This window comes from Amblyraja radiata, chromosome 35 (genome assembly GCF_010909765.2).
Source record: "Amblyraja radiata isolate CabotCenter1 chromosome 35, sAmbRad1.1.pri, whole genome shotgun sequence".
Lineage (NCBI taxonomy): Eukaryota > Metazoa > Chordata > Chondrichthyes > Rajiformes > Rajidae > Amblyraja > Amblyraja radiata.
The window spans coordinates 364,789-377,500 of NC_045990.1; the positions used below are offsets into that span (position 1 = coordinate 364,789).

At 45.6% G+C, this 12,712-nt stretch overlaps 1 protein-coding gene across 2 annotated transcripts in view; it reads right to left on the bottom strand.

The window, feature by feature from the left end:
- Window positions 1–371: 371 nt before the first annotated feature.
- The window catches only part of prkcsh (protein kinase C substrate 80K-H), a 46,017-nt gene continuing 33,676 nt past the window's right edge, over window positions 372–12,712 (bottom strand). For both annotated transcript variants that reach the window (XM_033050737.1, XM_033050738.1), the window contains 6 exons: window positions 11,263–11,332; window positions 7,037–7,126; window positions 3,576–3,650; window positions 2,617–2,716; window positions 1,239–1,399; window positions 372–705 (listed from right to left, as the gene is read on the bottom strand). In XM_033050737.1, the coding sequence (XP_032906628.1) occupies window positions 1,262–1,399; window positions 2,617–2,716; window positions 3,576–3,650; window positions 7,037–7,126; window positions 11,263–11,332 (473 nt within the window). In that variant the 3' untranslated portion in view covers window positions 372–705; window positions 1,239–1,261. The remainder of the gene's footprint in view (window positions 706–1,238; window positions 1,400–2,616; window positions 2,717–3,575; window positions 3,651–7,036; window positions 7,127–11,262; window positions 11,333–12,712) is intronic.

The window sequence follows — 12,712 nt, forward strand, 5'->3', positions numbered from 1 at the left end:
GGGAGGCGGGGGGGGGGGGCAAAGGTTTCAAGCACCCGCTATAAGGAGAGCAACACAAGAGTGGGGGGGGGAGGAGAGTTCAAAGTAGAAACTCCACACAGACAAGAGCTTGGTATTTTACTGCTTTCACATTTAGGATATTTCCAACATTAGCTGCTACTGATGGGGGGGGGGGGGGGGAGATAGAGAGAGGGGGAGAGAGCGGGGATGGGGATGGAGGAGGTAGCATGTAGGAAAGGAAATCCCAGACACACTGAAGCTTAGAGGCAGCAGCCCACAATAGAGTCCCGAGCAGAATAAGACTTACTTTAACCCACGTATTAATTGCAACCCATGTACCATAGCTCCAATCAGCCCATTGATTTTTTTCCCCCCCTTTAAAGTTTTAAAATCACTGAAAAGTTCAACTTAATTTCAAAGACCTTTGCAGCGTGCACTGGGCACCACTTTGTGGATTCAATAACAGAAAGGAGAGGGAAAACCCAGGTTAAAAACCAGAGACTTGTAAAGTTTTGATGAGGTCTGCGATAGGAAGGGGAGGTGAGGTGCCCTGGGGACCGAGGGGATATTTTGCGAAGGTGCCCGTTTGGAGGGCTGCAACTAAATATAAAAGTGAGTGTGGGAGAGAACGAGCTCGCTGGGTCGGCAGTGCTGCAAGCTCCTCCAACTCTTCTCAGCCGCTTCTTCACCAAGACGACTGTCCACCTGCGGGAGAAAGAACAGTAACATTGGGAACAGGGGTTCACAAGTTCCCCTTTCCCCGACTCAGTCTGAAGATGGGTCTCCACCCGAAATGTCACCTATTCCTTCTCTCCAGAGGTGCTTTGTAACTGCCGACACCCTTTCAAATAAAGGATTCATCCATTCTTTCCTGACCCGATGCGTTACTCCAGCTTTTAGAGTCTTTGGCTTAAACTTAGGTTTCTTCCTACACAAGTTGATGGATTGGGTGAACAACTCCTCAGCCTCAAGAAATGCTCTGTTCAGAGACAAAGTTGTGAAAACAGATCTAAAAAAGTCTAGTGTGGGTACCTAATACCTGCAATGCTTCCCCCATGAGGTTGACAGAGTGTAAGGTGAACAACCATTGTTAAGCAAGGTGCCATTAGTGTGAGTGTGAGTTAACAATAAAACATGTTGCTCTTTAGTCCTCTCCCAGATATGCAGTTTCGCAGCCTCCTGGTTCGAGGCAGTTCTATCAGAGGACAGAGGACAGGAACCTGCGCGCGTTTTTTCACCTGTTTCGTCCACTGCCCGCAGCTCACAGCTCATCGTGGTCACTGCCATCATGAACACCTTCCTGACAAAAGGCTGGAGTTGAAAATTCCATCAGGTATTCACAACGGCTCGGCTCAGAGGTCGACAACACCATTGTCTCTCTACCACAAGAAAGCTTCACCTGCAGGTAATCAACAATTGCTGTTAGAGCACCTGACCCTACTACATATTCAACTCAACTTGTAGAACACAAACACAGTGCGACACACACACACACACACACACACACACAGTGCGACACACACACACACACACACAGAGTGCGACACACACACACACACACACACACAGAGTGCGACACACACATACACACACACACAGTGCGACACACACACACGCAGTGTGGCACACACACACACCCGCGCGCACAAATACACACACACAGTGCGGCGCACACACACACACACCCGCGCGCACAAATACACACACACACAGTGCGGCGCACACACACACACACCCACGCGCACAAATACACACACACACACACACAGTGCGGCGCGCGCACACACACACACACGCACAGTGTGGCACACACACCCACGCGCACAAATACACACACACACACAGTGCGGCGCACACACACACACACAGTGCGGCGCGCACATACACACACACATCCGCGCGCACAAATACGCAGTGCGGCGCACACACACACACAGTGCAGCACAAACACACACAGTGCGGCGCGCACATACACACACACACACAGTGCAGCACACACACACACACACACAGTGCGGCGCGCACATACACACACATCCGCGCGCACAAATATACGCAGTGCGGCGCACGCACACACACAGTGCAGCACAAACACACACAGTGCGACGCGCGCGCACACACACACACACAGTGCGACGCGCGCACACACACAGTGCAGCGCACACACACACACACACACACACAGTGCAACACAAACACACAGTGCGACGCGCGCACACAGTGCAGCACAAACACACACAGTGCGGCGCACACACACACACACACACACACAGTGCGACGCGCGCATACACACACACACACACAGTGCAGCGCACACACACACACACAGTGCGGCACACAGACACAAGATATAAACACTGCGTGGCCCATATATTGTCAAGCTTGAAAGGGTTCCGAGAAGATTTACTGTCCACATATTCTAGACACTGAGGTAAACCACTGCCCAGACTCCCCACAAATGGGGTATACTGACCGCACACACTGCTGTAAAACTACTGGCCAGACTCGGACACCTGCTGCTTGCAGTACAACTACTGCTCCTGACTTAAGCACCACTGACCCCACACGGCACAAGAAACCATTCACACTTGCCAGAACTTATCAAAAGGCACTGACCATGGTGGATCTGTTGGGGCCCTGCCAGCAGCCAGTACCATGGTCGTACTTCATGAAACTGAACTTGTTGTTCTCTGGTCCGGCCCACGAGCTCCACACCCTGCCAAAGTTAAATAGTTAACGTTATTGATCAGTTCTCACCCTCACTGCTCCCATGCACTCAATGAGCAGGTAACTGTGTTTACAGCTTCTTCCCATGGACACCCGGTTTACATCCCTCACTCATTCACTCCCTCCCTGCAGCTCCAGCAGATTCCTGCATCTCCTTTTCCCAGTTTATGGCCACCAGCCACCACCCATAAAGAAGCTCTATGTTCTCCCACTTTCACACCCAATGCACTAGTGACAATTTACAAACGCCAATTGACCTCCAAACCCGCGTGTCTTTGGGATGTGGGAGCAAACTGGAGCAGCTGGAGGAAAGCGACGCAGTCACAGGGAGAACATGCAAACTCCAAACAGACAGCACCCGCAGTCAGGATGGATCCCAGGACTCTGGTGCTGAGAGCCAGCAATGCAGTTTTTGTTTTGGGACCTAAGTGCTCTAACACACATCTAATGTGATCGATACTAAACTAGACTGGCACAAGGCATCACACCATCCTCCATTCAGTGAGTTTGATCGATCCGGTCTCAATACCCTGGAATAACCCCGGGCAGCCCACATTTCCCCCACAGCTTTCACATCCAGCTGCAGTCTGGCACCCGCTCAACTCCACACCCCTGGCCCACCGGGTTATGCAACCGTTAGGCGGCATGGATGGTGAACAAATAATCGGACTTGAATTACTCTGATTTGTTCACGTTCGAGTATAGAAGGGACTGCAGTTCTGACTGCCTCAACCCCACAACCTACGACAGAATGCTAGCGTATTGTTAAATACTGCTCCAAGCTTTCCTTCTCGTCTCCAAATATCAGCCACACCATTCAGTCAGGAATAAGCCCAAAATCATCTTACCCAAGGTTAGTTTCGGAACCCCCATGCTTTGGTTTCTGGGCCACTTTGTTAAACGGACAGAGTTTGTAGACGTACCTAGAAGAAAAGGAACCTGGAGTTAAACACAAAACCCTGAACACTGGCTTCATTATTCTCACACTTTGTCTTTAATAACCTGTGTTCACCCCATCCTCTCGTGAATATCGTAGAACCCTAGTTTTGTAAAACACTGCCTTAAGAGAAAGACAAAGTTTAAATTAAAACAAAAAGGATCCATCAGTAGCAAGAAACCAGGACATCATTCAGAATTGGGACACATTGCCTGCTGAATTAATGTACAAAATAAAAGTTTTGGCACCTGAAGCTGTAGTTTATCCTCAACTTCACCGCGAGAGGTGGTGCTTTGTAAAGGCAGCTTCACACACACCAGAGTATTAACTCGATTACAGCCTCGCCTGTCTCTGGTAGCAGCTCACACCAGAGGTTTGGGGAAATATTTTCTTCTCATCACAAGAATGATAAAATTGCATTTATAAGGCATCAAGATATTTCGCTCGGTGGACAGAAATGCTGGAGGAACTCAGCAGGTGAGGCAGCATCTTTGGAATTATATTTCGCTGGTTTCACAATTACATGCTGTGCTTGGTGATAAGCACTAGACTTTAGAGATACAGTGCAGAAACAGGCCCTTCGGCCCACCAAGCCCATGCCGACCAGCGATCACCCCGTGCACTAGCACCATTCTACACACTAGGGACATTTTAAAAAAGTTTTACATGTTAATTATCCTACAAACCTGTACGTCTTTGGAATGTGGGAGGGAACTGAAGCACCCGGACAAAACCCACTGTCACAGGGAGAACGTACAAACTCCGTACAGATAGCATCCGTAGTCAGGATCAAACCCAGGTCTCTGGCATTGTAAGGAGGCAACTCTACAGCTGTGCCACCGTGTCGCCCTGCTTGTTCCCAAATCTCCTCCTTGTTTCCAAGTCCTTCCATGGGTCCAATCCTCCAAGCTCGACAAAATTCTAGGATATCACAATTCCTCCAATACTAACCTCATCACACAATTTAGTTACCCAGTAGCTGACAGTCACACTTTCACAGCAAGGGAAATTAAAAACAAGACCAGCAACAAATGCAAACGTTTGGCCAAGCTTTGATCTTGCTCTTGAATCATTATTTGTCCATGGTAAACTATTTGCAACCATTCCTATGAAAAGTACTGCAGATTTTACAATGTTAGATACTCAATGGATTTATAGCATTAAAAAATGCATATTAAAATCTACACGTTGTGAATTTACAAACTCGTATGATGAGAGGTTTTAATCCCATCTCAAGTAGAAACCTCTTGACACATTTTGTTAAAATGGACTCCATGGTCAGAAAAGCCATCAAGGATTATTTTGACATCTGCGATTTTATAACCTACAGAACCTATTGTGAACATTTGTTGGTAGATGCTTCTATAAAAAGGAACAAGTACACGTACTGTAAGCAATGAATGTCACGAACATCATAAGCCGGGGTAATGCTTCGATTTGTGCCAATTGCTCCGGTACATCGAGCGCACGGGTGGACTGGACTTTGAATAATGGCGCCAAAATTGGTGGTGCCCGCATGTGTAATATATATATGCAAATATAATTTCACCATGCAGTTGTAAATGTGTGACAAGTAAAACGCCATTGAAGCATTAACGAGCAGGCCTGTTCCATCACATGGTGTACCCAGCACTGGGTGACCACACCCCACATCAAGGGGACAAAGGCCAAACACTTTCAACTACAACACTGCTTCCATCAATACTTCAAGTGGAGCTGCACAACATTATCACATTTAAACTTTGATTGTGCCAATCTAAAATCATCGTGAAGGATCCTTCCACAAAACAGACCGAGCCATCCTGGACCACGCCTTATGTCAAGAACCTGTTGTTAAAACTAGAAGTGATAAACTAGGCATGTGAACTTGCAGAGTGGTCAGGGTGGAGGGATTTGGGTGCTTACACTTGGGGTCAATGTCTCATGGACAACCACCCACACACACACCTCTGTGAAGCTGCCTGAAGGTCACAAGAGAAACACTAAACCCACCAATGATGATTAAACTACAAGGTGTGGGAGAAAGATTGACAGAACACACTACTAAATCCAATGCACAAAATAAATTATCCAAACTAACAAATTACCCAAGCATTTTGACTCATTATTCATAGTAGAAAGACTTACTCTGAACCATCCCACCTGCAAACAATGGTTGGCCAATTTATCCACTTTAAGTGGGCCTTTGAAATTCAACATGTTGACAAGGCCAGAGAGGATGAAGAGGCAATGGAAAGTGCTTCTGAATGCAGCGGTTCTGTAGTGGATTTGTGATCCCAAGGCCCAGCACAAGTGTGCACTTCAGCCATGGCCTCACCAACATTGAATTACAGGGAATCATAACCCCGTCACAACTGGCCACGTAACAAGGGCACATTCCTTGTTGAACTATCAATACAATTACTGAACACATTAGCAAAACAATTAGTTTCACATCGCTCAAACCTGTATTTATCTACGTTATCTGATAGATTTCCACATCGGTCTTCTCATCTCTACAAATACACGTTGCCCCCAAATATCAAAGTGAACCAGTAGCTCTGGTAAAGTCGACATCGGGTGGGTGGAGGGGAGAGAAATGCTTCTATCCACACTGGTTTGGGAACAGGGAGGTAGGGAGGAATGTGACAACTGGTGCCTCATGAGTTTGAACCCAAGTTTTATTTTGCTATGGATTAGGACTGTGAAGATGGATTAGAATGCACACAATTACAACTGTGACAGATGTTCAAGCACTCCTAGTTTTGCTGATCTAGACAGATACTTGAATATATCCATCTGTGAATCTGTAGAATTGTTCGCCACAGAAGGCTGTGGAGGCCAAGTCAGCAGATATATTTAAGGCAGAGAGATAGATTCTTTATTAGTTCAGGCATCAGAGGTTATGGGGAGAAGGCAGGAGAATGGGATTAGGAAGGAGAGATAGATCAGCCATGATTGAATGGCGTAATAGACTTGATGGGCCGAATGGCCTAATTCTGCCCCTCACGTATGAACCAGAATTACCAAAGACAATATCCATTGCTTAACACCTGCTTGCAAAGCAGCAAGGATAAAGTACATTAAAATAACGTCTCAAAACAAGGCAGCTATTCTGAACCACAGACATGCAGGATTGATTGAGATGAAGATATTTTAGTGTGGTTGGAACCTGGACTGTATGACCTCCAGATATGGTGGAGGCTGGGTGCAGGATAAAGCCCTGCAATGTCCAATGGTCTCCAATGAGGTAGAGGGTAGGTCAAGAGCTGGGATGAAACTGTCCCTGAATCTGCCCACATCTTACAACATCCACAGGGACACCAAAGCCAAGACAGGGTCCTGACAAAAAGGAGAGAGTGCAAGGAAAATTAATTAAAGAATGCCACTTACTCATTTGTTGTCATTTCATAGCATTGATCGAACATGTATGCATATTCTCCATCAGGTCCAAAGTCAACCAGAAGCTCCTTCTCAATGCTCCTGCAAAAACAGTGGTGGGGAAATGATCATTTTACAGCTGCAATGCAACTTTACAATAGAACTTTTGATGTTTGAACCTGCAATTCAAAGCACTCCAAACTCCTGTCCACTGCCAATAACTAAAACAAACATCACAAAGTAAAACAAAACAAGAAAATAAATTTAGAGATGTGTCTTTCAAATAAATTTGTCAAATGGCTTCAGTTCCAGGGTATTGTTGTAACTAAGTCAGAGTTAAAACATAGAAACATGAAACATAGAAATTAGGTGCAGGAGTAGGCCATTCGGCCCTTCGAGCCTGCACCGCCATTCAATATCATCATGGCTGATCATCCAACTCAGTATCCCGTACCTGCCTTCTCTCCATACCCTCTGATCCCTTTATCCACAAGGGCCACATCTAACTCCCTCTTAAATATAGCCAATGAACTGGCCTCGACTACCCTCTGTGGCAGGGAGTTCCAGAGATTCACCACTCTCTGTGTGAAAAAAGTTCTTCTCATCTCGGTTTTAAAGGATTTCCCCCTTATCCTTAAGCTGTGACCCCTTGTCCTGGACTTCCCCAACATCGGGAGCAATCTTCCTGCATCTAGCCTGTCCAACCCCTTAAGAATTTTGTAAGTTTCTATAAGATCCCCTCTCAATCTCCTAAATTCTAGAGAGTATAAACCAAGTCTATCCAGTCTTTCTTCATAAGACAGTCCTGACATCCCAGGAATCAGTCTGGTGAACCTTCTCTGCACTCCCTCTATGGCAATATTGTCCTTCCTCAGATTTGGAGACCAAAACTGTACGCAATACTCCAGGTGTGGTCTCACCAAGACCCTGTACAACTGCAGTAGAACCTCCCTGCTCCTATACTCAAATCCTTTTGCTATGAAAGCTAACATACCATTCGCTTTCTTCACTGCCTGCTGCACCTGCATGCCCACTTTCAATGACTGGTGTACCATGACACCCAGGTCTCGCTGCATCTCCCCTTTTCCTAGTCGGCCACCATTTAGATAATAGTCTGCTTTCCTGTTTTTGCCACCAAAATGGATAACCTCACATTTATCCACATTATACTGCATCTGCCAAACATTTGCCCACTCACCCAGCCTATCCAAGTCACCTTGCAGTCTCCTAGCATCCTCCTCACAGCTAACACTGCCCCCCAGTTTAGTGTCATCCGCAAACTTGGAGATATTGCCTTCAATTCCCTCATCCAGATCATTAATCAAAACAGTCTCTGATGGAACAGCAGATGCTGGTTTAAACCGAAGATGGACACAAAATGCTGGGGTACGGGCAGTATCTCTGGAGAGAAGGAATGGGTGACGTTTCGGGTTAAGATCCTTCCGATTTGGAAGATTACTGTAACTAAAATGCCTCAATGCTTAGCGTTCCATTATCTGGGCAACTTCAACACAGGGTGACAGACAACATCAATCCAGCATCTGATGCTCAGCAATCTGCCAGGCAAAGTCTTCACTTTCCAGTTTGCTTTCTTATTTGGTTTATAATATCCGAAGAGGATAGATAAGATGGATTTTCAGTCTTTCTCCTGGGGTAGGGAATCTAAAACTATAGGGCATACATTTAAGATGAAAGTTTAAAAATAGAACCCAAGAGGCAGGTTTCTCCACACAGGGTGGTGGGTATATGGAACGAGCTGCCAGAGGAGGTGACAGACCAGCTACAACTACAATGTTTAAAAGACATTTGTACAGGTTCCAAGACAGGAACAGTTAAGGACATGGACTAAATGGGAGTAATTCAGGAAGACAGCAACCAGAGAGCGGTGTTGAACTACTATCTACCTCATTGGTGACCATCGGGCCATCTTCCATCGGACTTTGTGTTCAAGAAGGAACTGCAGATGCTGGAAGATCGAAGGTACACAAAAATGCTGGAGAAACTCAGCGGGTGCAGCAGCATCTATGGAGCGAAGGAAATCTATGGAGCGAAGCCCATTTCCTTCGCTCCATAGATGCTGCTGCACCCGCTGAGTTTCTCCAGCATTTTTGTGTACCTTCCATCGGACTTTGCTGGCTTTACCTTGCACTAAACGTTATTCCCTTATCATGTATACACACTGTAAATAGCTCAATTGTAATCAAGTATTGTCTTTCCGCTGACTGGATAATACGCGATAAAAGCTTTTCACTTGGTACTTGTGAAAATAAACTAACTGGACAGCATGTCTGGCATGAACTATTGGGCAGAAGGGTCAGATTCTGCATTATTACAATGACTTTCTTTGGAGTTTGGGTAGAAATCAATTTGCATAAAGTGTCACATTTTTACTGTGTGCATTTACTGCACCAAATAAATGTAAACTTGCTATATTTTGATGCAAGCTAAGAAGGTAGTTTAGAATACTTTAATTGTCCATCAGCAATGCTGCAGAAACAGGACAATTAGCTTCTGTTGATTCAAGGACCCGACAAGCCTGTGGCATCTCTGCCACTCCAAAAACAGCCAGCTATACTCGTGCCTGGTTACTATCCAGCACGCAGGCCAGGCCAGGCCAGCCCAGCCCAGCCTCAGGCAAGGAGCATTGCAACAGCTCGTCACCACTTGCTATCTAATCTGGAGCATGAAGAACAGTCAGGGTATCAGAGCTCCTGGCACATGTCCAACCAGAGCTCCAAAGCAATCATCACCCTCAGCAGACAAAAGGAAATAACTTTCTTTGACACAACGCTCTGGAATCTTAAAAGCAAAGCTAAATACTGTCCAATTTCTGGCGAGAATAATCCTACATGGAATCATGTTCGTCAGATATTCTCCCGTCGCCTGCATCTCATTTGGCAGCTCTCTCCACTCATACATGCTCATTCATCCCACCCCAGGGACTGCAGAAGAAAATTAGGTCAGAACAGAAACAAGGGAGCAAATGAATCATCTCTGCAAACTTTGTGTGAGCAAACTCACTTGGTTCGCATAGTAGAGGTAAGTAAAATCGTGAGGGTGATGGAAGTGAGGGCAGAGGTGTTCCTATACGCATTCTGGCATTGAGCTATTCACAGCCAGTGAGAGGCACTGACTTGCCATAGAGTCATGCAAAATGACGCAATAACTCAACAGGATTGGGCGCTCAACCACTTTCATGGCATTAGTCATTGAATGCAGAGGATCACGACAACCGATATGGGACATTAACTGCCCAGAGCCAGAGATTGCTGTACCTTCAGGGCTAATTTCAGAGCCAAGAGGCAAGTTCTATCAGGGACCGTAAAATGCTGTTTCACTGAATTCCTTTTTAAAATTTTCAATGTTATCCATATACAAAGGGAACATCTCTTTGAAGATATCCTGTTCAGATGAAGGTTGAGAAGTTTAGGGAGGGTTAGAGATGCACTAGTCCAACCCAAGAAGATTCTCACCATTGTATGAAATGCAAGGAATCTTGAAGCCAGTCAATAACAGTAAAGCCACCACAAACAAATCAATTCTAGTTCCGATAAACAAGGTATAAAAGCATTGCATAATTGGCTGGATCTTCTGTGCCAGATCTGCATGCAACTTTGCAAATCCATGTCCTCCCAACTCAATTCCTGCATCAGCAATTTAATGCAGCATCACATTAACTAACCAATGTCTTCAGTGACAGCCTGATGGAATACTTCCCCACATCTTAGTCAGTTACAGGACAAACTAATGCATTGCAAAAAAAGATCATCTATGATAGACACAAACTCAGCGGGACAGGCAGCATCTCTGGAGAGAAGGAATGGGTGACGTTTCAGATCGAGCCACTACTTCAGACGAGTCGTGCCCCGAAACATCACCCATTTCTTTTCTTGACAAATGCTGCCTGTCCCGCTGTTAGTCCAGCATCTTTGGTTTAAACCAGCATCTGCAGTTCCTTCCTACACTAAATAATCTGTGCGCCTTGCTTAGACTTTCCAGCAAGGAAAACCCCTTTTTTTTTTTTTTTACTATTTTGTTTTCCTGCTCTCCAAACAGTGGATCATATTCATGTTCTTTCTTTAACGATAAAGGAATAAATGAAAGTTAATGGAAAGATTTGCAAATAGCTTCTGAACTCTGAACTTCACTGATTTGCTCAGCTTCCTTGTGTCAAATTTTTTTGGTTGCTTTATCTAAAACATCATATTGCTAAAATGTTTATATTTTAGATACTTTACCCAATCGAACTCTCCACCTCTTTCAGCAATTTCTCTGCTTCGGAGAACTCATTCCTGGCTTTTTCAGCAACTGAAAGAAAATGAAATATAGATATAACGAGGCTGCAGGTTTCATGTCACATTGAGTAAGGATCACAACAAGGCTGATACAACCCACAAGACTGGCTCACAAGTTGTGTTACTGAACGAGCTGCCAGAGTTTGGTATCGTTAATCCGGGGAAAAGTCCAAATCTTTCCATGGTGTCATGGGATTTTTAAAATCCAAAATGAACAAAGAAAAAGGACCCAGTAATGGCAGCTATGAGACTACAACCATAACCCCCCCCCCCCACACCCCACGGTCTGTTTCATCAGTGACCATGTAGAGGCAAGTGTGATGACATTTCCAATCTGGGTCTAGACTCCCGAATGCGCTAGGAGCATACTTGATGGGCTGAATGGCCCCAATCTGGGCTGCACATGCCTCAAGATTCACTAATATGCTAGTAGACTTGATGGGTCGAATGGTCCCAATCTGAGCTACATGTGCCTCTAGACTCGCTAATGTGCTAGTAGACATAATGGGCCGAATGGCCTCAATCTGAGCTACATGTGCCTCTAGACTCGCTAATGTGCTAGTAGACATAATGGGCCGAATGGCCTCAATCTGAGCAACATGTGCCTCTAGACTCGCTAATGTGCTAGTAGACATAATGGGCCGAATGGCCTCAATCTGAGCTACATGTGCCTTTAGACTCTCACTACCGTCACCGTTTAGGTGCAAGTTGGAATGGATAATAAATGCTGGCACAGCCAGAAATGTCAACACCTTAAACATAAATAAATATGAAGAGCAAACTTGTTTAGTTGGCTTTGGTGAGCATCACCATTTATTCACAAGAATGAAGGTAATTGTAGCATAAATAGAACAGATGGCACATTAAAATGCCTCAAAGAGCTTTATACAATTATAACAGAGATACAGTTACATAAACTGTTGTTGTGTGCTGACATAGTACACTGGCATGTCAGCACTCTGCACTAGTTATACATCTGCACAGTGCAAAAAACAACGCAAGTTAGTAAGTCATCGCAAGCATTCTTTAACATCGGAGGAAGTGGCTGGAGTATCAAAGCAGGACATGTCAGCCAAACAACACTGTCTCAGCTCTGCCACCTCCAACATCAAGGATCAGTGACACCCCAGTCACCCCCTCGCCCATCAGGAAAGAGGTAGTGTGTGAAAGTGATCAGGGTTTCTGCTTCCACCACCCTTACCAACGGCAAATTACAAACCCCAGACCACCGCCAGCCAAACTATTTATCCTCGTCTCTGACCAAATCCTCCTATCAAGCACCATCCTCCCCTCCTACCTCCACCCCAGCCTGGCCTGGCCTGGCCTCCCCTGCCTTGCCCACCCACCAAGCTTTGTACACTAAATGCTTTGTTTCCCACAGTAGCACAGCACT